At 40.7% G+C, this 26,118-nt stretch overlaps 2 protein-coding genes across 2 annotated transcripts in view; one reads left to right on the forward strand and one right to left on the reverse strand.

Moving 5' to 3' along the window:
• Window positions 1–3,897: 3,897 nt before the first annotated feature.
• On the reverse strand, window positions 3,898–25,818 carry AAGAB (alpha and gamma adaptin binding protein). The gene is made up of 11 exons (XM_054837295.1): window positions 25,676–25,818; window positions 17,876–18,066; window positions 16,833–16,929; window positions 15,944–16,033; window positions 13,514–13,597; window positions 8,739–8,821; window positions 7,931–8,024; window positions 7,009–7,113; window positions 6,451–6,500; window positions 5,842–5,933; window positions 3,898–4,269 (listed from the first exon to the last, which is right to left on the reverse strand). The coding sequence occupies exons 1-10, from the start codon at window positions 25,749–25,751 to the stop codon at window positions 5,856–5,858; spliced, it is 948 nt and encodes a 315-aa protein (XP_054693270.1). The 5' UTR covers window positions 25,752–25,818; the 3' UTR covers window positions 3,898–4,269; window positions 5,842–5,855.
• The window catches only part of IQCH (IQ motif containing H), a 71,271-nt gene continuing 70,944 nt past the window's right edge, over window positions 25,792–26,118 (forward strand). The window contains exon 1 of the mRNA XM_054837291.1: window positions 25,792–26,034. Coding sequence (XP_054693266.1) covers window positions 25,930–26,034 — 105 coding nt within the window. The 5' untranslated portion in view covers window positions 25,792–25,929. The remainder of the gene's footprint in view (window positions 26,035–26,118) is intronic.

Below are 26,118 nucleotides of genomic sequence, written 5' to 3' on the forward strand. Positions count from 1 at the left end.
ACTTCCACCTTACGGCTGTCAATTAGGAAATTCCATTATCAGAAGCGTAGGAGCAGCAGGGGAGTCTTTACTGCTTTGTCCTCAGCAGCGTCACGGGGCAGACCCTAAAATCCCTCTGGTGTCTCTGCGCCGAGGAATGAAATCCTGCGCTGAAGATGCGGGTTTGGCCTCTCGGCTGTTCACCTCCGCAGTACCGAGGCAGGCAGGTGGACGAGCGTAAATCTGCCTCCAGCCTCTAACACCTCAGGTGGGAGGCGTGAAGTTCTTGCCTGTGGAACGGCACGTCTTCTGGTCCGGCGCGCGAGCGTCCGCCCGCTCAGTGCGTTACCCCACTGCAAACCACGACTTCTCTCAGACCTGGTTTAAAAGCACCTCGCTGTTCCATCGAATCAGACACACGATTGTTGGAAGAGATAACTGGAGGTCTCTGTTCCATCCGCATGCTTGATCCAAGACTTGCCACCACTAGATCAGGTCAGCTGGGCTTTTGTCCAGATAAATCCTGGAGGAAAATCTTAAAGAACAGAGATTCTCCCTAGATAAGCTGTTCCATGGCTGCACTATGTTCCTAGAGAAAAGCTTTCCTGCCTTTATCTCCCAGGCTGTATGTTTGGCTCTTGCCCCTCGTTCCAATAGGTTTCTCCAGTCGATGGTCTCTCTTTGCAGCGATGACACAGCTCCTCCGTGCCACTCAAAGGACAGATCGTTAGCAGTAGCCACAGCTAGAAATTAAACAGTGGCCAAGCTTGAACGGTGGTGGAGTCCTTCGCACCCACCCCGGTCGGGCGTAGAGAACTGGATGCTGTGGCTGTGTCCTTGCTGCCACTGGCCCCACTGGGACTGCGCCTAGGCCTGGCTTGGGCTGGGACGTCTCCGGTGAAGCAGCGGGTTCAGCAGAAGGTGGGCGGTCAGGTCAGGTGGGAAAGGCGACGTATGTGCTGGCGTTCGGCCGGCCTCAGAGAGGGCATTCTCCAAATAGTGTCAGCAACAGCCAGGGCACGCTGTGATCTAATTCTGCGAACTCCTAACGTTCCTCCTTGGGTTTCACTGAAATTCAGATTTTTTTTTGTTGTTGTTTTTCCTGAGAGGATTTACGAGAATACTTTTTCCACTCAGTTTTCCAACAATGTGGTAATAAAAGGGTCTCAGCCAGGTTTTGTACTGGGGTTGCCAAAGCTCCATTGTGATGCAGTAAATCAGCTCTGAGCTGCGAGTCCTGCTGGTTGTCACCTGAATATATCACGGATTTCAGTATCAAAATCTTCCCATCTGCACTGAAAATGGGAACCTGAAGCAAAATACAGGTTCGATAACGAATGAAAAATCCCAAAGCCTTAGCCAAAACCAAAAAAAAAAGCAAATTGACATTCCGTGGAGGTTTCAGTTCCAGCAAAAATTGGGTAACAAGGGGTTGGTCTATACGGGCAGGACAGTGCTGCAAGCGCAATGCCAGGCTGGCCAGGCCTGCGGCCCAGCTCCCGCAGCAGGGTGGTCGTTCTGGAACCGGGGTGCTGGGGGAGGGGGTTTTACACCCGAGACGGCTGGTTCAGGACTGAGGATTCAGCCCCGTCTCCTCTTCGCTCTTCTGGCTCAGGGGAAGGGTTCTGCAGGGGAGGGAGGGAAGAGGGGGAAGCAGCAGTCGCAAGCCACACCAAGGCTGGAACCAGAGTCTAACACCACAGCACTGACCTTATACAGGATATAAACTTTTGTTTGTTTGTTTGTTTGTTTGCTATAATCTATTAATTGTAAGTGTTTAGGACAAAATTTCCCTAAGTCCAAAACACTATCACAGTAATCCATTTTTGTTTGAGATACACATTACTGTTACGATATGCAAGTAACATTTTCTCCTTTTAATAATGAACACAAAATTTCTGTAGCCTTTAGTCAGAGTTGGAAGGTCACTAGCCAACAGTGGCATACTTGGAGTTTGTCAGTTGAATTCTACACTCAATTTATTATAATGACCTAAGAACAGCTTAATCACAGAAAAGAAATGCAAACTGTATGGACTGTTTCATATAGGTAGCAAAACCAATACCAGCTGGCGTAACAAAAGCATCCTCTCTCGGATCAGGTACTGCAATGAAAAGCTGCCTAAGCCCAGGAAAACTACGGCACGTTTTGGCTGTATTTAAGGATGGATTAGTAAAAAACTGCTGAGCCACATTTATAAAAGATACAGAATTGCAGCTGACTAGTGAATGTTCCTCTGAGGCCCTCAAACTCTTAACTCTCTTCTGCAAATGCTCCTTTGGATTAGGAAGTGCCACCGTCCAAGCAAATGCTGGTGCACAGAGAGGATCCGACGTCGAGAAGAGACTTTCCAACACAGCTGATTTTGGAGGCAGGAGGTTACTTGCAGAGCACAGAGATAAAATCTGTCTGGAACGTGCTAAACCAGATCTAAGGCCACTGGGTTAAACCAACAGCAGTGGCTGCGAATGACGGCATGGGGAGAGATGGGCGTTCAGCAACCCCTCCCCGGGGCACAGCTCGTGCCTTGCGCGCAGGCTGCCCCTCGCCATGTCGCTCCTCCGAGCTCTTCGCTGATGACAATGACGTCCCCGCTCGGTCACGCTCTTGCCACCAGCTGCCGATGTGGCCACTGTGGACCCCTGGGGAAAAGGAACTACCGGCAGTCAAACCAGGAACGTGTCGACTGATGGAGCCTGGAAAGTTTAACTCGCTATAGCGTGTTCTCATGAGATTTGGCGACTGTTGTGCCACAGCTCACGCTGGAATCGCAATTTCTTCAGTTCTGTTTCATTTAAAGGTCTCTGCAGCTTTCAGCAAAGGCCTGTTTGCCATCACCCTTTGCAGATACTCTTTGCTAAGACAGATGCAACTCACTTTCCTTTGAGCTTTCTTGCAAAGACCACAGCCAAAAACTGACGGTTCCCATTTTCACTGAAGCATTGCCAAGTTTTCCTTCAGCACTGTGTCTTAAAATCCATTTCCTGTGTATCTAGTTGCTCCTGTGACCATCTTTACCTAGGAAAAGCTGCTACACCTAGCCACAGTGCATTAACTAAACTGCAGAGCCGTTCCAGTCCAGCACTGGGGTACCAGTACCAGGGAAAGCTAACAACTTCAAAACTGTCACAAAGATATAAAACCAAGATGGGAAGTCTTCTGTTGTTGCTAAGCAATGCTGTAGCATACAAAGAGGAACTAAGCAAAAGACACAATGACTTTCAGGTTTGCTTTTCCCCGAATGTCCCTCTTAGTCATTTCTGTAACATCTACTTTGTAAAGAAATTCTGGAGCCAAAACCAAAGCCTCTCTCCAGAAAAAAAAACAAAAACCAATGCACAAAGCAAAAAGCAAGCTGCCAGCAAAGAAAGCTGTGATTTAAAAACACAATACAATAATCTGTAAGGATATTCAATCTATTTCCCAGTATCTCCTAGCCACACTTCCTAACTTGATGAATCTGCATCTAGGAACAAGACACACATTTACAACAGAACCATGTTTGAAAGAGTTCTTAACACATTAGTAAGATCCACACCAAAACATTATCCGTGCAATTGTTCTGCCAGTTTTGGGCAGCAGCAATGTGGATGCCTCCCTGCAGGATGGCGGCCACTGGACATACCTCCTACTGCTCCAGACCCCTGCTCTTCCGATCAGCTCATGCCAGCTCATCCTATCGATACTTGCTCTGCGCTGTCAAAGACTTGTTCTCGCCATTGTCTACACCACAAGCTCTGACTCTTTCCGGGATCTATTTCCTGTAATACAAATCTCCTCCTCCTATTTGTAGCAGGCTGGAGAGGCGCCTTCCCCCACTGGTAATTCTGATTCCTGGGATAAGGCATCATTCATGGGAATTTAGCTGCTGCTACCTCGTAAAAAAGGCAGCAAATAATTTTATTTTAATTTGTATAATTTTATTAAATTTAAGTAGTCACATGTATATTGCATGTATAAAGATATCACATCTATAAAGAACTGGTTTTCTAAAGCATTCAAGTGCATTATTTTCTTCACTGCATTCAAGTGATTCACTCTGCGCTTTTGCCATTTATGGCTGTTGCACAACAAATATTTAGAAAGGAAAAAACCAGGAAGCAAACATGGAAAACTGTTCCCTACTTGGAAGGAAGCCCCTTCGGTTCTTTATTACAGCTCTCTGTGCTGGCGAAAAAGGAAGAGAGAGTGGGAGGAGATGGCAAAGTCATGGCAAGGCCTGGCAGATGGTTTCTATCGTTCCGTTCAGAAGCAGTAGGTGTGTTTCCTTGAATGTCTGGATGTGTATCCCTGTAAAAGGAACATTTCTTCTTAAAAATATGTATTTTACTATGGTGGAGCTACTGCTCAGTCTTTTGTAGGAGAAATGCTTTTCAAACTACTCACAAAGCTTCAGTTCTATTTTTTAAGAGTTGAAAACACTGCAGTTTTTACCCAGGAAATGATTTACAGCATTCTAAGCAGCCTATTATTTTAGCTTTGCTTAATCTTAAAAGAAGAGGCAATGAATGTCAAGAACCACTGTGAAAGTGCTTTTAAAATTTAAAGCTGTCAAATAATTTATGAAAAGCCACCGTCTCAAGACTCACAAAATTTATTGACGCGAAAAAACAGACATTGGAAAAGTTAATTTCAAAATTTCCAAATATGATTGCTTAACACGGCATATTTTCAGATCGATACGGAAATGCTCTTGGGGAAAATACATGCCGTTTCATAGGGTGTGCCAGACAAGCACTGGGGAGGGCCCGATTCTTCAGCAGGGCAGCTGTTGGCTGCCTCCTTCCGCTGATCTGCTGCCTGTATCTGACAGCTGACTGCAGTAGAAAGGAGACAGGATGGCGTTTACTTGTCTCCTCTCACCAGCCTATGCCTTCCTTCTCGTTTTCCTAGTGCCTCACATGTTCATACTCCCAGTCCATGACTACGAGAAGATACCAAATCTAAGGAGAAAGGAATTTTTTCCAACCCCTGATACCATGAAGCAGCAATTTGAGACTCATACTCTGGTGCCTTCTAACGAACATACAGGGGATGAGTCTGTAAAAACACACCAGGCGACAGCATGGGGTTTTTGAAATCATGGCTTTTCTCTTTAGGTACTGAGGGCAGAATTCACCAGCAGAAGTCTGTGTGTTCTGCTAGGCCTTGGAGGCCAAGCATTGCAGAAGGTTTGGGCAGGGAACTGCACCCCTGGAACAGCGGCAAAAAATCTGTCTTGTGTTTAATCCCAAATTTAGTCTCTAATGGAAACCCAGGGAGCGTGGCACAACACCTTTCCAGGGAAGGACCACATACTTACAGACGCAAACAGAATTCAAAGCCTGTGGGCCATTTTTAATAGCTTTGGCACTTAGCAGGATTAACCTTGCAGCCTTGGCATAGCATCCCACAATAGGGTACAATTCAGCAACTTTCTCTTCATGGCTCATATAAATCTGGTTTGTTTTAACTAGTAAGTCAGCTATAAAGCTACATAAAAACATCAAACAGGCCTACATCTAAAATGTTGAGTTTGGAATTAAGTAGTCACTTAACAACCACCAGCCATATGTAGAAAGATAACCGGTAGTAAATTTGTTTATTTAAACTCAAAAGAGGAAGCAATAAAAATGTTAATTTGAAAAATGTAAACTAATTATTATTTCCTCTAACTGCATGCACTGCCTTCCAAAATTCTCTGAGAGAGAATAAATGAACAGTCAGACAAAACCACTCTAACCATTAGGTGTTGTGGAATGTTACTACAACGATGCAGGGAATCCTTTAACCAAAGAAAGCAACTAAAGCTAAATGGGGCTTTTCGCAATAAACACTCATTGCAGGAAAAGATCACTCTCTCAGGATTGCTCTGTCGCTTACAGCTACAGAAGAACTTAGTTTTCTTCATCCGAGGAGAGACCTTCGATTTCATCTCTGTCTCCTCCAATTGCCATCCAGAACGCTTTGGCCACCTAACAATGGAAAAAAAAAAAAAGATGGGAAAGGGAGAAAAATTCCCCTCAAATGACTGAAGGTTTTGCATTTACCATCCAAAAATAGAAACTGAGCAGCAGCTAAATCTAGCAACCACGTTTCTAGGTACAATGCTAATCCTGTCTGAAGTTAAGAAATTTCAGCAACACAGAACCAATAATTCATAATTCACAGGAGGCATATGTGATAGAAGACTTATTAAAACGTGATTAAAATTTCCTTGAGATCAAGGCTTTTCCATTGATTTAAGTGGAAGCTGGCTTACACCCTCAGTGGCTGCAGGGCCTTCGTTTCAGAAATTTTGAAAGGGAAAAGCTTTTTCTGGTGTTTCAAAATTCCAGGTTTGTTATTCAGTTCTTGGGAGATACCAGTCTCTTCCCTAGGACTGTGTGGTTTGTTCTTACTACTCCTAACATAGCAACTCTACAAGAGAACTATGGCTTAGAAAGGAAAACCCTATTTTTAATAATTTCAATGCCAATCTCAAAACCTCACCTTTTCCGCGTGCAGTTTTCTTTGTTCATGAGGCAATGTTGCAGCTTTATCTGTGAAAAAGAACACGACTTAGGTTGTCAACCTCAGGAGTGAGCAGGGAGAGAAATGCCTATTGCAGCTGGTTTTCAGGGACTACCAAGAAATTAAGATCATAAAGACAGAATCTTATTTAGTAAGAGCAATTGCAGTTCCCAAACACCAGAAAGCCGATGCTTCTCAGCACACTGGATTTCATCTCAAGCATTTGTAGCCTTAAACTGCAAAACTGGCAGGCAGTTGTAGAGCTGAAAAAAAAAGGGTTTGTTGATAGAAAACTGTGTTGCATTAGTTCACAGTGGACAAAATCAGTGTGATAGCAGTCAGCTGAGCAATACCTACTTCTTTCAAAAGTACTATCAAGATGAAGGGCAAATTAATGAAAAGATCAGCCACTTATAACAAACCTCAGACAGGAGAACAGGAATTTGTACGATCTTCCCAACTCACACACTGGCTTTCATGCCTTCGAGTGATTAGAATAGGTGATAGGGGTCAGTACATCTCTCCCTGGTACAGTACCTTTCATTTCTTTCAGCTTTGAAAACAGCCTTTCAAAGTTCTCCAGGTCACCGTCTCTTGTGGTTAGGCTGGCTAACTCTTGAATGTCCGTATCTAACATGGGATCTGAAATAAAATATAGGTTAGTTTAAGGTAAATCATTCTCTTTTGTTAGCAAGTATGAAAGCCTTTCTGATAAAACCAGTATTTTAACATCTGCAAATCCCATCTGCAAATTCCAACCCCATAGGAGGGAAAGAAACTTTTAATTTACTGATTGTTCATACAGACAACTCATGGCATCATTACAGTGGTAATTAATTTCGATACATTACATTGCAAGAGTGTTTTTGAGTTCATCCAATATTTAAGGTTTCTTGCTTATTATAAAATGATCTGTCTAGGAACAGCCACAGAGTAAATTAAAGAGTAATGAGACTATGCTTAGACCACAACTAATAACACCCAGCCTTTAGAAGATCTCCACATACAGCTTGTAAGAAAGGCCCATCTCCAGGAATGATGCAATTATTTAAGCACCTGTAGCTTAAAACACCTGAACCTCTTAGGAGTGATGCAGGTAGAGTGTTTCTCACTCACCTCCTGCTGGGTCAAACTGTAATGATTTTTCTCTGCAACCATAAAGCTGGAAACTTTATTCTCACAAAGATGTTTCTAGATATACACAATATACACAATACATGCATCAGGAAATTTCACAAAATCAGATCTGTTCCCAGTTGGTAGTACTACTGGGGCTCTGTCCTATCCAAACTTGGGCCCATTTTTTCAAGCAGAAGAACACCTAAACAATTAACCTCCACTGCTCTGCCAAGCACATTTATGCCATACTTTTCATTGCGGAAGAGCCAGTGGCTTTCTGGGACCATCCCAGCCAGGGGTGCCTGCTCCAACATATCTGCCAAGCAGAGAATGAGCTTACCAACAGCGTTGTCCACCTGTAGGTGATTTGTGCTAGCGCTGTCTTCTCTGTTATCTAAATGGGATTCTTCTCCCTCTGCTGATGACGGATTGGACTGTCAGGAAACAAACAGATATTAGAGTACCCGTAATGAACCTGAAAAGCATCATCAGCAAATCAGGTGCTTTCTGTTTTGACTTCAAAAATCTACTCTTTATCTTAAACTGTTACTTACTGCAAAACCTGTACCACGTGTATTATGAAAAGCCACTTTTGCAGCACTGTACACAGGTACTACATGAAGCTTTTCTTTGAAAGTGTTACACACACAACACTATCAAGTGATAGGTTTTTTCTGCACTAAATATTGCTCTTGGATATTAATGAAAACCAACATCTTGAATGGAGCTTTTAATCATCTTTCCTTGGCTCCAGTGGGTTGTCTGGGGTAAAACATTTACACAGTGCTGAAGTCAGTGTGATCAGCACCCAATGGCTTTCCACACTGAGCACACAAGCAGACATCTCCGGGTAAAACGATGAGTTCTGAGGCAATGTCCTGAAAAACAGGAAGCTTACAGCCATGAGGTCACAGCTCCTAGGAACAACCATCTCGGGAGGACGTGTAAGACAAATTGTAGATAGTTTTTCAGACTTTAGAAATGTTGCCTTTAAAATACACTCCACTAGGCTGTGAAGAGAAAGCCTTTCCTCCTTGAGAAAGGAGGGAAAAAAAGAAAGCCCCACCACCATGCCAAGTGTGACAATAGGAAAGAGCAACACAAGAAACAGTCTGAGCAAAGAACAAGAAATAGGAATTACTGTTTACTTCTGTATCTTGGTTCTCTTCTGACCCAATGCTACAGTTTGCGCCTGCTAACGTACTGAGAAGACCAAAGCCCTGGGTCCTGTCTAAAAACAAAACAGCTGTTAGTTTAGACAGAAAATGCAATATTATTACAAATAATTGTAACTGACCAGATGAGACAGAGAATATATCAGAGAAGACACACACAGCACCCTGTAAAACTCTGTTAAGCAGAAACTTTTCATATTCTCTAAGCTTTTTTTAAAATGCATTAACAGTATTTACTGCTAAATATTACCAACAGGGAATAGATGTGCAAGTCACAAAAGATGTGAGCTTTTTTCTTGTTAATTGAATTCACTGCTCTGTTAGGATTTGGTCTGGGAAATGTCCTCTCATTCCAAGCAGGCAGCTTTCAAGATACAGAAGCAGCATTTGCTCTTACGGCATTCAGTGGACCCGGTTTCACCATCCATGGGAAGTAGCACTGAGTTTGTGGTTAAATACAGGAAATGCAACAAGTGCTTTTGCTTATACACACATTGTCTAAATAGGCTGAGCACCACAGTAAGGGTAAAGGCAATTTTAAAATATCCAATTCAGAACTCACAGAAGGACCCAGCTGTCAAATCCAATGTTTCTTCACACCGTAAGGTGCTTTGGGCTTTCCACATCTGCTAACCTACTCTGTATTTCAACGGTATTTTAAAATCAAACCTAAAAAAAAAAGTTAATTCAAACCTAAAACTAAACAATCATCTTTTTCATCTAAGATAATAAATGCAGTACAGTATTTTAAAACTAACTGTATTTTTAATACTTTATTTTTTAAATAAAAATGCATGCATAATAGGTGATATTATGGGTTGTGTTTTTTCTAAGCCATGTTTTCTGCTAGCCTTGCATTGAGGAGTGAATATTTGCCATTACATAGGGGACTCAGGAGATTTTTCTGAAAATCTTAGTATTTAGTCAACTAAAAAAGAAATAATATGAAGTTATCATACTACAAATAGCCAGGAAACAATGACTTGTGCCAGAAGAAAGATTAAGATTACTTTTTTAAAAAAATGTGGTTTAAATTAATATTACAGTAATGACTAAGCTCTATACTCAAATGTTGAGATGATGTCATTTTTATGCACCGTCCAAATTTACTTGCCACTTACACAAAATTTCATTTCAAAGAGTTGAATGTGTAACTAAACCCATCAGCTATCTAGAAAGCATGTAAACATGTTAGAGAATTGCCAAGACCTCATTTCCTGTTTAATAATCTTCGCTGTGTACTTAGGCTAATGTGTGTCCTCTCCCAGTCCTCTTCTCCCCTCGTACTCCCCCCCCACACACAGCAGGTATTTACTTCAACTGGCTGTGTTTTACACAGTTTTACTGCTTTAACAGATCACTCGCCAAAGGTTTGGGAAGAAGTGAATCAGTCTAGCCAAAGGAATCGCCTTAAAAATGTTCAGTTGCAAGACATGCGAAAGCCCGTGAAGTCTGCCAGCTAAATTAGCAGGCAATTGAACGATAAAAGATCGAGACCTGCAACACAAAACAAAGTAAAGTAGTTTCCCCAAGTTTCAGCAGGCTAAGCAAAGGGCTGTCTTCAGAGAAGCTGTACAGATCAACATTTAGCCAATTTCTGAGTCATCTGAAGCTAGATTGGACATTGCAGTCCAGAATGTACTTGAGAGAGAACATTCCCACACTGGCAGAGGGGCGGATGAAGTGACCTAATCATGTACCTCTCTCATATCTATTAGAGTTCATCCGGTACAGAAAGACGACAGTGGCTCCATCCCCCCTCACACATACACATAACATCAGCCAGCGTAATTACAAAATGTTGTCCCAGTTAAAAGTACTGGAACCTACAGCAGGGATCTCTGAAAAGCAGCTATTTGTTTCTGGTTCCGTGGTTAGGGAGGTGGCAGATGTAACACTTGGTTGCAGGCACACCCTTGAAAAAGCCTTCCTATAAACTCTTTTTACTGGATGTAAAAGTTATTTCAACTTCTGGGTGCAATTCAGGAAGTGGGTGATGCCTTACACAGTGTTCTTACAGCATGAAAGCCAAAAATTATCTCACTCAACTTATTGTAATAGTTGGTGGCTCCATGATGATGAAGTCTATATAGTTTCAGAGGTATCACTCATCAGTAGTTGCCAAGCTCCAGTACGCTGTGCTCTGAGCACAGCTTCAAGATTCACATATGCTCAATACACAGCAAAATGTTTTCCACTGCCTTTATTTACTATTCTTCCATAGTCTATCTCTAGCTGACATGTGGTGATACTGACATCCATATAAAATTCAAATGAAAAAGTCAAAATTGATAGTTTGTATAAATAACTGTGCTTAAATAGTTCCTCTAAATCAGGCTCATTACTGGCCCCACTCCAGGTAACCACCTTCAGCTGGGATCACTCAGGTAGGTATTTAAGCAGGAAAGCAGCCACATAATCCTCTTCCAAGGGTGGTAAATTGTTTTTCTTCTTGCTACCTAGGTCAACTGGGTTTGCTCTTGAAGGGATACCTCAAGACACGAGCAGTGTGCTGCCTTTGTGGGGGGAGGATGTAAGCTGAAGAGCTACATGTGCTCTTCTGCACCAGAGGAAGAAAAACACCCCATTTGCAGACTGAAGGGAGCTCTGAGGCCTGGAGAAGCAACAACTTTATAACAACTACAAAAGGGAATTGCTCTCTGGAGACTCTTGGGTAAGACTGCTTGTTTTTCTTTTAGTAGAGACAATACTGCTTTGTTTACTTGCAAACCATGTGGTATTACTTGATGTAAAAATGTTTATAATTCAACTATGCTATATTTAATACTTATTTTTAGGTATTGATGTGAGAATGAAGGTATTTAAGGTTATAGAAAAAATCAAAAGGTCAAGAATTTTCTTAAGAAGTGTGAAAAAGCTACTTCACAACTTAAGAAGAGTTGTGTTTGGGTTTAAGCTTAAAATAAAATGGGTTGAATGCTTGTACTTGAAAAAAGTCATTCATGCTCTGTGAACTTAAATTCTCATACAAACAGATAGCTGAAGTAAGGCAATGCTGTAACGCTGGCTTTTTGGATGGCTACACTTAACAGTGCTACTACATAAATATCATATACTTTATGAAAAATCTTCACATGAAGCATGACTGCATGGTTTCTAAGTGACCGGCAGTTATAGGTGATTCAGTAGAAAAGCTAAAGTTTGATTTACATGGCAGCCAGTTTCCAGGATCAGGAGGAAGTTGAAAACAAAAGATACGTTACAGATTGTAGAAAGTTTTATTTTAAGTACAGTGAGCTCAACAATTTCCCTTTGAAGGCATAGTCAGGCTGTAACAACTTCCAAATATAGCTCACTTCCTGAGGGGTCTGTTGTAATGTGCATCAATGCTGTGTGGTTTCTGTACTGTGGAAATAGAAAATCTGGATTTTCAAGGAGTCTGACCTTTACAGAACACACTAATGATGCACAGGAATTTCCCTCCATGAAGAACTGAACATGTGACTAAGTTCTGTTCTTCTGTAATGTGGCATCTGTCAAATGCAGGAAATAAGCTGTTAAGAAAACTGTTTTAGCACTAGTGAGGTAACTTCATGCCATCTCAAATGGCTACCTATTTCTCTATAATGGTTACATTAAGTTAGAAGTAACCTTAACCTCAGTCTGATGTGGTATGAAAAATACTCAAAAGGCTACCGTAAAAAAAAAAAAAATCAGTTTAGTAGTTCTCATCCTAGTTCTACTGAGTCCCAGTAACCACCTTGCAGTTACAGGAACTAGCAGAAGCCTCTCAGCACTTGAAATCGTTACACAGCTAAAAGATGTGGTAAGGAAGAAGCTGCAACAGTGGAAAACTGTACATCAGGGAGCAGACAGATGTTGGAAGGTGTTAGTGGGCTAAGACTTTGTGAAACAAGAAATATAAGGCCAAGCACTCTGCAAGAGTTTCATCTTCCTATGTTTCCTACAACAGCCTGTGTTATTAGTATGGCAATTAAAGGTTTTCAAGTAAATGGAAGTATCTACACTTGCCATAACTCTGGGCTAGCCACAGCTTTTCCTTTTCTGATGAGTCTAATCCTAATGTGATTTTTTTTCCAGAATTCTAACTCTACCTGATAATCAGTTACCTGCAGGAAATGATCTGGGTTTGCTTGGGTTTTATATTGCTTTCAGAAACTTCTGTGGCTTCCATGTACTCATGTGGGGTTTTCTGTAGGGAACAGTCCTTCTTGCAGTGCACTTAGTATGTCCGTCAGTCATTTGAAATCACTTCTTTGCCTAATCTCGGCTCCACAGTTGCTATTCTTATCCCTGTTTCAAATTTTTTTCAAAAAAACTATGACAAATTTGGAATTTAACACTTACTACTACTACTCTAAACCATGTATCAGTTTTTAGACTAAGCTGATAATGACTAGCTATTTGCTGCTAGAGTTTGGTGGGACAAGCATTCATTTTCTTCATTGAAATCTAAAGAGTCAGTGGAATATTAACTCTAGTTATTGGCAGAGAGCAAGTTAAAGTACAGAGGGAAGAGGAACAGATGCTGAAATGGGAATAAATCTCACCCATTGTCTGTAAGTTTCTCTGTGCATCAAGGGACAATGAAAGCAATACCTGACACCCTACTATTCTGTGTAAAAGGTTGAAGGGCGCTCCAGTTCTCTGTGTACTGACGCAGTGGCGGCAGCACTGTAGCTGCCCAGTTTACACTTTCACTAAAAATAAGCCCTCTAGGCCCTGCATTCACCAGAACTCATATAAGAGGAACTTGTGTTACATACCGCTCTTCATGACTACGTTGGACCACACATTGGCATTCAAGGCTTGTACAATTCGTTTCACTCCGGTGGACTCTGGAAAATCATCTAAACCAAAAGACAAAGACATTGGAGTCCTACTAATTAGACTAAAAACCATTACATGCCTGAAAGTAAGATGGTGTCTGTCCGAATGCCTGTCCTATCTTACTGCAATTGATATAAATTTCTGTTTCTGTGAGGAAACACAGATTTCTTGCTTTGCTTCATGAGAGGCCAAAAAAAATCTAAATGTCTCACTTCTTAGTCTAGGCTTCCAGGTATTACGAACTGTGAGCTCTCAGCCTTTTGTAGAGATCTAAATTCTGACTGGGGCTTTGTTAAATATTTAGCTTGAGGCCTACAGTGTTGAATAACATAGAAGTAAATTTCAAAGTAATAGAAAATTTTTAAGTTTCTGTTAAAAGCAAGGCATCTTCTAACCCAAGATCTTTTAGAGTGCTGTATGGCACAGAAATAGATGTTAGAATTACTTTTTCCGTCCTTTAGAAAGTAAAGAACTTCAAGCAGCTATTTTAAAAAAGGTGCGATGCTTGTTAAAAATGAAAATGATCATTGTAAAGCTAACTCCACAACATCTAACTCCAAATGTTCCAGTAATCCTGTGAATTACAGTAACTTGAAAGACTAGGGAAAGCATTATTTGGACTTCAACTTATTTACTGAATAGATCTGACACCACTTTGTATAAAGTCAGTTTTGCCATTTCCTGGGTTTAGTCAGCTTCCCATGTTTGTGCAGGTCTCACAAAGCAATAGGGGAAAAAAAAACAACCCTTTGGATACAAAAATGTGATTGCTTAAAAATCAAACGCTTCTAGGATGACTCAAGGACAGATGCAATAATTGAAACTGCCTTTAAAAATTAAAGCTGTCTATGACCCCTTAGATCAAATATTTTGCCCTCTATCACACTGCTGTTTGGTTTTGTATCAGAGTCATTATCAAGAGTCTCAGTTTAGAGGTCTTGTCTTTACTGTACAAAAAACTGACAGTGTAGTCACAGCAAGAGCTCCGGTTCATTTGTGATGAGCTGCCAAAAATGTCATAATTTTTAAACAGATATTGGCCCAGTATGTTTACTGCATCCATTTTATTTCTTCTAAGTAATTCATACAGCATGTTTACAGGGTAAATATGTTAGTCAGTAGAATACATTTCCTCCTATGCAGGAGTTGCAGTGAATCAATGACCATATTAAAAATCCAGGAAAGAACATATATCTTAATACTCCAAAGATTAACATCCTGAGTTGTTATTATTCCCATTACTTATACTATTTAAATAGTAACTACCTCGTTCTTTACAACAATTATTCAATAGGAAAAAAAAGACTTAATGTTACTAGTATTTTCTTTTACAAAACTTAATAAGAAAACTTTAGTCTAAGGGCTATCCACTTTGATTTTTCTGGTGCCTACAAATCAGAAGTATGTATATCCCTCCCTCCCTGACTAACAAAGTGCCAGAAAGAAACATATCTTTAAAGACATGGCAGAGGGAGGAGGGGTGAACTGAGCTACTCAAGATACAATTTTTATCTAGGCCTTTAAAGGGGGGAATGGGTGAGGGAAGGGGTTCTAGCTTAGGCCTTTAGACTAAATTATTTCTGGCAACAGCTATGTACTTGGTGAACCTGAAATAGAGCAAATGTTAGTGACTAATTCCACTCAAGCCTGGAAATGAAGTTGGTTATCTCATTTTGGCTCTATAGAGGTAAGATGTAAACACTTTTTTGTATTGCTGAAATGAGGAGATAAGGCTGATGCTGATAAGGCTGTCAGGAAGTGCATAGTCACTTTTCAAGAGTGGAACATCACACTTCTGACTTTGATGGGTTTTTTCAAGTTAAAAACGTATGGTCAGCCAGTGATTTTGAAACTGGTTTATTTCCTGTGTAACAGTGCATACAATTCTAAAATGTTTTTAACAATTTCCCCTTTTTGGCTTATCATGCCACTGTTCAATAATATCTATCTTCTCTTGGCATGTACAATAGTTTTAGAGGTCTTTTTAAAAAGAAAAAGAATTTTCCTCCTGCCCTTGTGCATCTCTCTGGTGGTTTTTTAGATTTATTTCCAAAGTGGAACATAAGTGCTTCTAATCTATCAACACAGTCCTAGGATTACTGCCAGAAAAAGGAGCAGATATTATTTTTATGTAGGTGCTACATAAACAGCAGCTGTATTTGGGAGGAGACAAATGGAATTTCTTGGAGGAAATAACCTCCTCCTCCTCCTGACCTTTTATAGCTGAGACTAAGCCTTACCAACTGGGAGCATTCCATGCTGTAATCATGTAGCACATAAATAAAGTTATGCCCCTTGCAATTGTTTAGAAGGTATTTTGCTGTACTTTTTCATTCTAAAAATTAAAACCAAAGTATCAGTCCTACCATCTTCATCAGGCAGTTCCTCAGGGCTAAGTTCTACCAGTTCAAAGCCATGCTTGATGCACCATTCTTGAGCTTTCTGTCTGTTAATACCTAAAGTTGGGAAACAAAAATGCATACTAAACAGACACATTTGAGACTAATATCAGCAGTTGAATCTTCAGCTACATTTTATTCCCTCAAAGTTGTTTGCTTATTCTGGATTGTATGGGGAAAAAATACATAGTAGCTGGTGTGGGTCCTCCATTCACTTTGAGTTTGATTCCAAAAAACTTCAGAATTAAAAAAATTCTTCATTTGAATTGGTTTTGTTGGTTGTTTGTTTTTTCAAATACCATAAAAGCAAATAGCTTCGCAGTGGGTACTCAAAGGGAAATGTAAGTGCTGTGCCACAGTGAATGAAAACTTCTCTTAACTCTAGGTTTGAATCCGAATTAAGTTACAGAGGTGTACCTGCACCTTACAGCTGGTTGTTGTATTGCATTACCAAAGCAAACATGCATGTTTAATGTTCAAATGGTCAAAAAACGATGAATGTACTTTCCATGGCAGTAAAGCAACCAACAGTCATCCTCATTTTTCACCAGCGAGGATCATGCACATCCAGCAATATAAATGCCTTGTCAGGTACCTTGCAATGCATGCTGGTATAATAGAACGTGATACACAGAGCTCATAGTAAGCAAGCTTGTAAAATTCTGATCCAATTTTAATCAGAACTAGCATAAGGCTTCTGTTCCTGGTCACAAGAGTAACCCGGGTCTTCTCAATCAAGTCTCAAGCCCAGTCTCCCGCAGAAATTTTAAGAAACAATTGTGTTGATTTAACTAGAAAATAAATTATGCAAGGTTAATAACTCTAAGCCAATGTGGAACTTCTTTGGGTTTCATACCATTTTCAGATACTCTGTTACAAACCAGGATCATGACTTCTGGTAACCACTCTTCTGTCAGGGGAAGCCATTCGGAGACACTATCAAGTCCAGATTTCTAAAGGGGGGGGAAAAAACACCACAACTCTTTGGAATATATTATCAAATACTTTAGTTTTTTAAACTAGTTTTAAATCATTAATAGTATTAGAATAAAATGAAGTAAGGAAATATGCTAGGCTGCATATCAAGTATGTTTAAGACTTGTGTACAAGTTAACTTCTCCGATTAGAACACAACTTCTAATTCTTGACTTACCTTACAGATGAGTTATTCCTACTGCCTTGGACTTCCCTTTCATGTTTAATATTAATTTATGCAATCCTAGTGTTGATTAGGAAAGATTTTTACTTAAGGCTGAATCATGATTATTTCACTTTAAGCATATCTCGGGTTTAATGTGCAGCTAATCCATCTTCCACACTGAAGTGGTTGTTATGGGGGCTGGTGAACTACTCCCATTGCTCTAGTTTGTCCTGAGACAACTCTGAGATGTCTGGTTAAATGTATCTTTGCAGAATGTGTGGTATGCATCTGTTCCCATCTCTGGTAAAAAACCCACTCCTTATTTAATTTTTTTTGGTCTCAGAATCTTTCTTGCTTTTGCTAAAGCACTGTTTTCAGGGCTGCTAGCTTAGCAGAAACAACTTTGAGTAAAATGATAGCACTGAATCTTATGTTTAGCTCCTTCACTCTTGGCTATCCTAAAGCAGCCTTTCTGAACTAGCATCAGGTAAGAGTGTAAAATTGGAGGTGGTGGTCTGGAGGAGGATTTGCCTTAGTGGTGTATTTGCATCCTGCAAACCTCTCTTCCAGCTGGAGTATGATAGTAGAAGGGAAGAAGACTGCTTCCATTGATTGCAGGCATAATTTAACATTGATCTACTGACAATTAATAGAACAGCCTAAAAGGAATGGATGGCATAAGATGAAGAGAATGTAATTTGTGGTGATAAGGCAACTTTATCATACAGATAAAGCAATATAATGAAGAAGAGTCTTACTATTGTGCTGTCGAAGTACACAACAAATGCTTGCACAGATTCAGCAATATCTCCAGTAACAAGAAATGTGTTTGGTACCACACAGAGGTGAATGTCTGCAGAATAATATTTATTATCTATTGTCCAGGGGTAAAAATTCACTCTTCCACTTGTCGTTGCACCCACAGTAAGGTCATCTTTCCCTGTGATACCTGTATAAAAGAAAATGAATGAGATGGATGATAAAATCACCATCAAGAAAATAATTTGTCTAGAACAGCTTGGTACAATGCCAATCCAGAGCCACCTTTACTTACTATAATAAAACAGTATATATTTAAGATCTTTAAAAATTCAAACTCAATTTGTTACTCTGTCCTACAGTTTATTAGCTTTCAAAAGAGTTTATTATCTAGCTTTCAAAATAAAATATGGTACAGAAGCTCTTCAGAAAACAAGCTGTTTTTCCTGGAAATGCCTTTTAAAGTGTAAACCTCAAACTTACTACCTGTAAACAGGATGTATAGAGAGAATACCTAGACTTTATTACAGCAGAAAAAACCTTGTGTGTTCGTTCAGATGTAAAGAACTGTTTGACTGTGACCAAAACCTGAAGGTAACTAATGAGAAAATAAACCAAGTTACTACAATTCAGCTGTAATTCCCATTAAATTCCATGTAGGAGTTCAACAATTAAAATCCAAGGCAGTGCTTAGATAATGTAATGTTAAACACTGCCCTTTGTGTGCTGGTAGCAACCTTCAGAGTGCACACTCCCATAGCATGACAGCCACCTGGTGGAGTTGAATTATAGTTAGTAACAGAGCATCCCATCCCCTCGCTGGGAAGGGCAGAGTATCTTGTTCAGACTGGACAAACCTATGGATGCTTTAAAACACAGGTCAATTATATATTAAATTGACTGAGTCATCTAGAACTTCTTTAGGCATAGGAAGAGTTAAAAAAGAAATAAAGTATATGGGTTTTCAAAGATCTTAAGGGTCATGTTTTAAAGGTATTGAGACACAGCTCCCAGAGATGTTGGAACAGGCTGCTCCCTAAACAGTGTGGCCATAAATTTGAAATTATGTGTATCATAACAGGTTGCCCAGAGAGGCTGTGGATGCCCTATCCCTGGAAGTGTTTAAGGCCAGGTTGGATGAGGCTTTGGGCAACGTGGTCTAGTAGAGGGTGTCCCTGCCTGCAGCAGGGGGGTTGGAACTAGATGATCTTTGAGGTCCCTTCCAACCCAAACCATTCTATTATATCAACAAAAAACTGGGAAAAACTTATTGCCAAGGTTGCCATAGAATGGTTCAATGACTTTTGCAACTCACTGCAAAGTCTGAGAAATCTAACCGGTGAATGAGCATGGTGCACAAGGCAGCACAAAGGAGAGCTCTAAACCAAAAGGATTGTTTGCAGCAGTGAGGAGGACACAGGGAATGTGAGGGCAAAATTTCACCTTGGAAACAGAAACCTGGGAGGGAATGAATCTCCTGTCCAAGTTTCTTAAAAAAAAAAACCAAACAACAACAAAACCCCAAAACACAAAAAACCAAAACAAAAAAACCCACACAAAAAACCCCACCACATCTACATGTGTTTTCCAGGTTAAAGCTTGACTTTTTAATTTGGAGGACAGTAGTTTTCAGAGTAATTGGTCTTCAGTCAGAAGCTATTCTGTGATAAGACTATCCATGTCACCTTGCGGCTGGGAGGGTGATGGATGACACTGCATCAATACCAAACAAGCCTTGATTCTGAACTTCGTATTCTTAGAGCACTAGCTTCTTCATAGAAATATGGAAGAGACTACCAATGCAGCTAACCAAAATCAGTAATCTTGAAAGATTTTAATTCTTTCACAGCTTTTTTAATGACTCAAGAAGTACAGTCCAGTTCCAGTGGCACATAGAAGCTGTTTCCCATGCTTATCTTGTAAAAACTTGTATATGTGGATCTCTACTTGCCCTGCAACACTTCATAGTAATATTGCAATCACTTTGCAGCAGATATCTCTATCCTGCTTGCATTAGCTGATATTATGCTCTACTGACATGAAGCAAACATTTATGCACCTGTCTTCCAGGGAAACACAAGAATAGCTTTTCAGATAGTTTTAAACCCAAGCTTTTCAATTTAGGCTACACAAATACATCAAGTCTACTCTTTAAAAACAAAACCCAAAAAACCCACCCAAGTAACTAGTAAAACAGATCATCAAATGATAGCATGCCACTTTACAAAATCTATAGCTTTAATATATATAGTCTATTATAATAAAGGCATTTTGGCAGATGACAATTTATTTTTTTCTGCTATAAACCAGGAGCTTTAAGAACGACTAGATGTTAAGTGCTATACGTGGTATAATTTAGTTTGGTATCTTTGGTAAATAGGACTATTTAATATGTGCCAATTGCTACTAGATTAAATGGGTATTAGGGCCAACAGCTTTCACTTCGCTTAGATATAATGTGACAAAACTACAGCAACCAGGAGAGGAAACAAGTTAGGCAGACAGTGTCACGGTGCATGTCCAAAACCCAGGGATCCCTTTTCTTTCCAGAATTATCTGTTGTCTAGCTTTTCAAATGCAGGCATAATCTTAATTTTCTGTCCTGAAAACCAGATATTTTGTTTGGAGGTTTTAAATGCTACATAAACAAATGCTATAAATTTCCCTTCACTAGCATTTTGACAATTAAAACAAAATTAAAAAATCAGTTCTAAGCTAACAGAACTGCAAGTCAATGTCACAAGAGGTTAAGTTTTCAAATTATTTAAACCCAGAAAATCAGCAATAAGACTTAGAAAGCCAAAGGGAGGAAAACAGAGTGGGGAAAGTCAGTCAGTTCAAAAGTCACTTCAGTCAAGTTAGCCACTGTAGCAGGAATACTAAAGGAAAGAACTTCTATGAGAAGATTTTCATAAGCTGATATGAAAGAACTTTCACATTTGCTTTGTGATTGGTTTTTTTCTTACAAAAGAGTTTATGGACAAATTTAGGCCTCAAAGTACTGCTAGAAGAATGAGGACGTGTCCCATTTTCCACTACATGTTACTTGTTTCTGTATTTTAAGTAGTCTTCTTTAATCCCATTCTGCTTCTGATTACCCATCATTCATCCAAAGAGATTTTGCCAGTGCCCTGTGAAATTTTTCTCCCAGTAAAAATGGATGTTGCAGACTAAACTCAAAGGACTGTGGGAACTTTCTGAAAGGATTCAGACTTGCTATGTCTCAGCCTGCATGTAGAGTTGTAATACATTCCTGCAAAACAACCTAATTACGCATGGCAGGAAAATAAATGCAGTTTGGGTATCTTGTGAATAGTTCTCTTCCACAACAGTCACTTAGACCAATTAGTTTTTGGCCTTTAGAGTAAACAAGCAGAGACTACAAAAGAAATACACACTGTAACTCAAACTGAGTTGTCAAGGATATATATTCCATGTTAGAACTAGTTTTAAGGATTATGTTACCGCTTCCAGATTCCAGGAATTTCTTTCCAAGACAACCTATATCTTAAGAAAAAAAAAAAAGGCCAGAATAGTTTCACATCTAATTTTAGAGAATATTCATCAGAAAAAATCCCATTAAGTTTTATTTGGATATAGAATAAATGTCTAGAACATTAATATGGTAAAAGGAGGTGGCTTGTCAAACTTATGTCTAGTGAGTTACTCATCTTTTAATTTTAAACTCCCCAGCCATTGAAAGTGTCAGTGGTTTGCCATCCAAAGAGCCTGGAAAACCAACTGAGTCACTCTTTGACCACAACAGTAGGCAGGCATACTGGGCTGACTTAATTAGCTTGCCTTTTCATAGAGCAGAAGTGGCTTGTTTGGATGACAGGAATGCAAACAGACTTCAAATGCATCAGCATTAGAGAGTACTAAAAAACACACATGGAAAAGTTCATGCCACAAAAGAACATTGCTTAGAGTCATTCAAAAACATGATTTGGAGTTCAAGGTCCTCTAAGAAATACTGCAACTACTAATCTGGATGCTTAACTGAAATAACTTTTACAATTTTACCAATAAATGCTGAATACTAATTAAGACATTCTGTATTTCATTGTCCCACACTTGTGTGTAAAAGCACTTTGGAGCAATAGAAGGTTCTTCATCTACAGTGAATTATTTGAGGCTAGGGACCCAACAGACCATTTCTAAGTCAGCTCCAGTATCAGCCTTGGGTTGTTACCTCCTGCATACATACACCAAGATCACCACATTTGTTGGACACAAACAATTATCTTCCAGTTCATGACTCACTTTGCCCGTTTTCTATCATTTAAGAACACAGCAGCAAACTGCCACGAGATCAGTTCATGGCTCAATCCAGTATCTGGTAGTGACTGGTACCATATAGCTCAATGAACTTCCAAACTTCTGTAAAAGGTTGTTTTACTTCCAGGCAGTCAGTGAGTAGCTTACATTTTTCAGCAAAATTATTAGTTATGTCCTTTCTTTACTCACAAGTATCTATAATTTTTAATAAATTGGACAAAATATTGACCAATACTTTTAGAAATTAATTTCAGCTATTTACATAAATTTTTGCTCATTTTACAGATTTAAACTTGTTGACTTTCAATTTCATAAGCTTGCATATAGACATGGTAAATTAAACAACCGTTCAGAAGAAAAGAGGATATGGCAAAATCGTAAAAACCTAACATTCACTCCCTTTTTGTAACAGAGGCTTAGTAAGTGTTCTGTAAGTGCAAGGCAGCAAATACTTTTTCCAAAGGAGAACTGGAGACCAGAAATAACTTTTCAGAAGAAAAGTTGTCTCTTGCTGCAGTGTTCCCTGTTCTTTAACACCCAACAGGTATTTAAGCACTTCTATATTGTGTGTTTAATAGCAATGTTTTTTCAGAATCATTATAATTCCTCTTTGCAGGGTTTTTCTTCCAAAAGGATTAAGGTATCGGTGACTCTTCCTAGTGTTTTTCAGATTGAATACACGCTATAAGAACATAATTCAGTTTTCTGCAATGCCCTACATGATCCCAAGTCCTCTTAGTTGGTAGGTACACCAAGTAGTTCTCACATTCTGGGCCTTGAGAGCCACCTGGTGGAATACACCATAAAAAAATACTCCTGCAAGTTACACAAGGAGTAAATAGAACACAGAAATATGCAGTCAGTGTAGATATTTTGCTGTGGGGGAGGAGGGGAGTGGTAAACAGTCAAAGGAAAAAAATCACATCAGACAGTATTTATCTGTTGGCCAGCATTTCTAAAAACTAAAACAGTCTTATTTGCTGTTTAAATTTGTGATAAATATATCTAAGAGCCACTCCTACTCTGTGCATTTTAAATAGCTTTGTTTTGCCATCGTATCCAATGAAATAAAGCATTCGGGGTATCCCACAGAAACTTGAATAAAAATGTATCATAATATTATTCTCATCCTCAAGCCATTTCCTACTTAACAGGATGAAAACACTGGAAAAAGCCTTATTAGCCTGGAAAGTTCTGGCAGGCAGCAGCAGAAATGAACAGGTTTGCCTACAAAGGAGCACATACCAGGGAAATCCAGCAACATAGTGGCAAAAGCAGTGAGAATACGGATAAGGGTTTTGTTTCATATTTCTGTTATAGACTCAAACCCCAACTGCTGTATGGATCCTACCAATTAACACAGTGTTTAATAGCATATTTAACCATACGTATTGTATCTCAAACATTGTACTGCCTCAGAGGCGCTAATATAATGGTCTTGTTCTCAGTGTTGAGCTAAACTATTAACAAATAATGCCTTTAATCTGGTGTGACACTTTCATGGTGTAAAAGCACAAGTTCTGACAACTGCACCAGCATTTTGTTTCAACCCACCAAAACCCTTCAGCCCAGGCTGCTGCCAGCCACAGCTGCCTTGTCCTTATCAGTGTGTGCTTGAATGTTTTACAATGTTTGTTCTGCTTATGCTCCTGGATCTGATGTAATTTCACTTGTTACACAAAGCAGGAGCTTAAAATGTCATGGTATTTATTTTAGTAAACAATCACGTTTGTTTCAGGAAGATTTTAATGTATTTTGTGAAGCAATCCAACCAGAGGGCACAAAGAGTATAAGACTCCAGTTTTGGTACTGGAAAATAGTGGAAGCCTAGACATTTCAACCTGAGTACCATTAAAAAAAAAAAACAAAAAAACAAACAACCCAAAAACCCCCAAACAACACACCAAAGTTAAGATTTAATCTGAGAAAGTCTTAAAAAGCATTTCTATGAAGCTTTTTGCTCACCTTTTTTACTTAATTTCACTACAAAAAATAATTAAAGGAAACCTACAGGAAACTTGAATAATTCCTTCCAATTTGCTTGTATCTTCCTCACAAACAAGCAACCAAGGATAAGATTTTACAGAAACTTATTATTCTTTGGTATGGAATCTCTTTAAATAATTAAATATCAACCCAGCTGCTTTGACAGAGTAGCCTTCGACTGCAGACTTTGTACTGTCATTCTTGTTTCAAAATGTGGTTTAATGAGATGGAGGGAGCCAGTCCCTGGGGGCAGCCCTCTGCTTTATCGGGCTCCTAGGTAAGACCTTGCTCAAAAACAGCCAAAAATAAATCCAGAAAAGGGGTTGGGGCTGTTGATGAGTTACACCTCTTAGTATGCACATCAAACTGTTCATGACAGTTCCCTAAAAAGCAAAGCTGTACTAACAAGCTGTAACGGCAAAACCACCAAGATCTAAACGGATTCTTCCTGGAATCCCCCTGATTTCAGAATTACTAAAAATTCCACCGAAGTTTTTGCTACTATCAGGTCTTATGTTCCCTTTTTCAAGCCATAAAAAGAACTGGGTTCCAAGAAAACTGCTTCCTACAGAACGAATTTTATGTATTTGATATGGAGTAAGTGTGATCTACAATTCTGACAACTGCAGAAAGGAAGAATTTTTTAGCTTTCCTTTTTTTGTGCTTCTGCATTGGGACAACAAATGGTCTAATGCATGAAAGCGGGCTAAGTAAAACAAGAGTTCAGACTCACCAGGAATTTTACAAATTCTATTATCCTTAAGGTCCAAGATAAGCCTGTTCACTTCATAAATGGAAAGATGAAACTAGAGGGACAGTATTTAGTCTGCTTTTGGTTTTCCCCTTGCTGATACCCCTGAGCCACTCTGGTTGCTCTGGTGTCCCCCTCTTGTTTTAGGGGCCATTGGGGACACTGAAGTGTCCTGGTGCAACAAGGTCATTTTCATCACACTGCATGTGTGAATGATCAGAACGGCCAGCAGCAAAGCCTAAGGTCTCATCAATCTGTGTTTCATTTGTTATTGAAGAAAGTGTTATTTGTGTTTAGTCTCAAGGCAATTCTCGAATTACTTAGTGCAGGTATAACTTATGACAGTTTATTCACACCTAAGACAGGGCAAGGGGCCAGTGGGTAACAAAGCATTTTGGGATGTGGGGCTTCCTTTTTTCTCCTGTCGGTTGTGGTGGTGATATTGCCTCCTCCTTGGTGTCCGAGGGAACAAAACACACAATCGGCAGCTCTATACCGTCTCTCTTAAATAGCTGATTTCCTTAAAGCACTAGGGAGGCCCCTGACGCCCTCCTGAAGGGGAGGTGGTTAAAGGCCACAGGCGCGGGGCAAGGCAAGTGGCTGCCCTGGCAGGGCTCGGCCGCGCAGGGGACGGTGCGTGAGGGGAGGACAGCCACCCCTCAGGGCCCGGGCTAGGGGTGAGGAGCTGCCAGGCCGAGGCCTGCAGTTCCGGGCAGGTCGGGGCCTGGCGGCTGCGCCCGTCCGGGCCCCGCAGCGCGCCGCCGCGACGACGACGACGACTCACGTTTGACGAGCTCCTCGGCCGCGAAGCCGGCGGCGCAGCTGGTCACCAGCGCGAAGGGCCCCGCCACCGCCGCCATGGCGCCCGCCGCCGCGCCCCTTCCGGCCCCGCCGCTACCACCCGGTTGCGGGGGGGGGGGGGGGGGGGCAAGAGAGGCGGCGGCGAGCGGCAGAGCCCTTCCAGGGAGAGGAGGAGCAAGCAGGAGAGCGGGCTCGGCTACCGCCGTTTGACGTGCCTTCCCCCCCGCGGTGAGGCGGATGGTGCGGTCCGGCCAGCGCGTCCCGTTGCTAGGGGCGAGGGCGGCAGCCGCTATGGCCGGCCCGGTGGAGCCGGGGCAGGAGGCGGGAGCCGTCCTGGGGCAGGTGGGTCCGGGCAGCGCCCGAGCAGGCCCTGTCCTTCCCCGGGAGCCGTGGGGCCGAGCCCCTGCGGGACCCCTTCGAGCCCCC

This window comes from Grus americana, chromosome 10 (assembly GCF_028858705.1).
Source record: "Grus americana isolate bGruAme1 chromosome 10, bGruAme1.mat, whole genome shotgun sequence".
Taxonomy (NCBI): Eukaryota; Metazoa; Chordata; class Aves; order Gruiformes; family Gruidae; genus Grus; species Grus americana.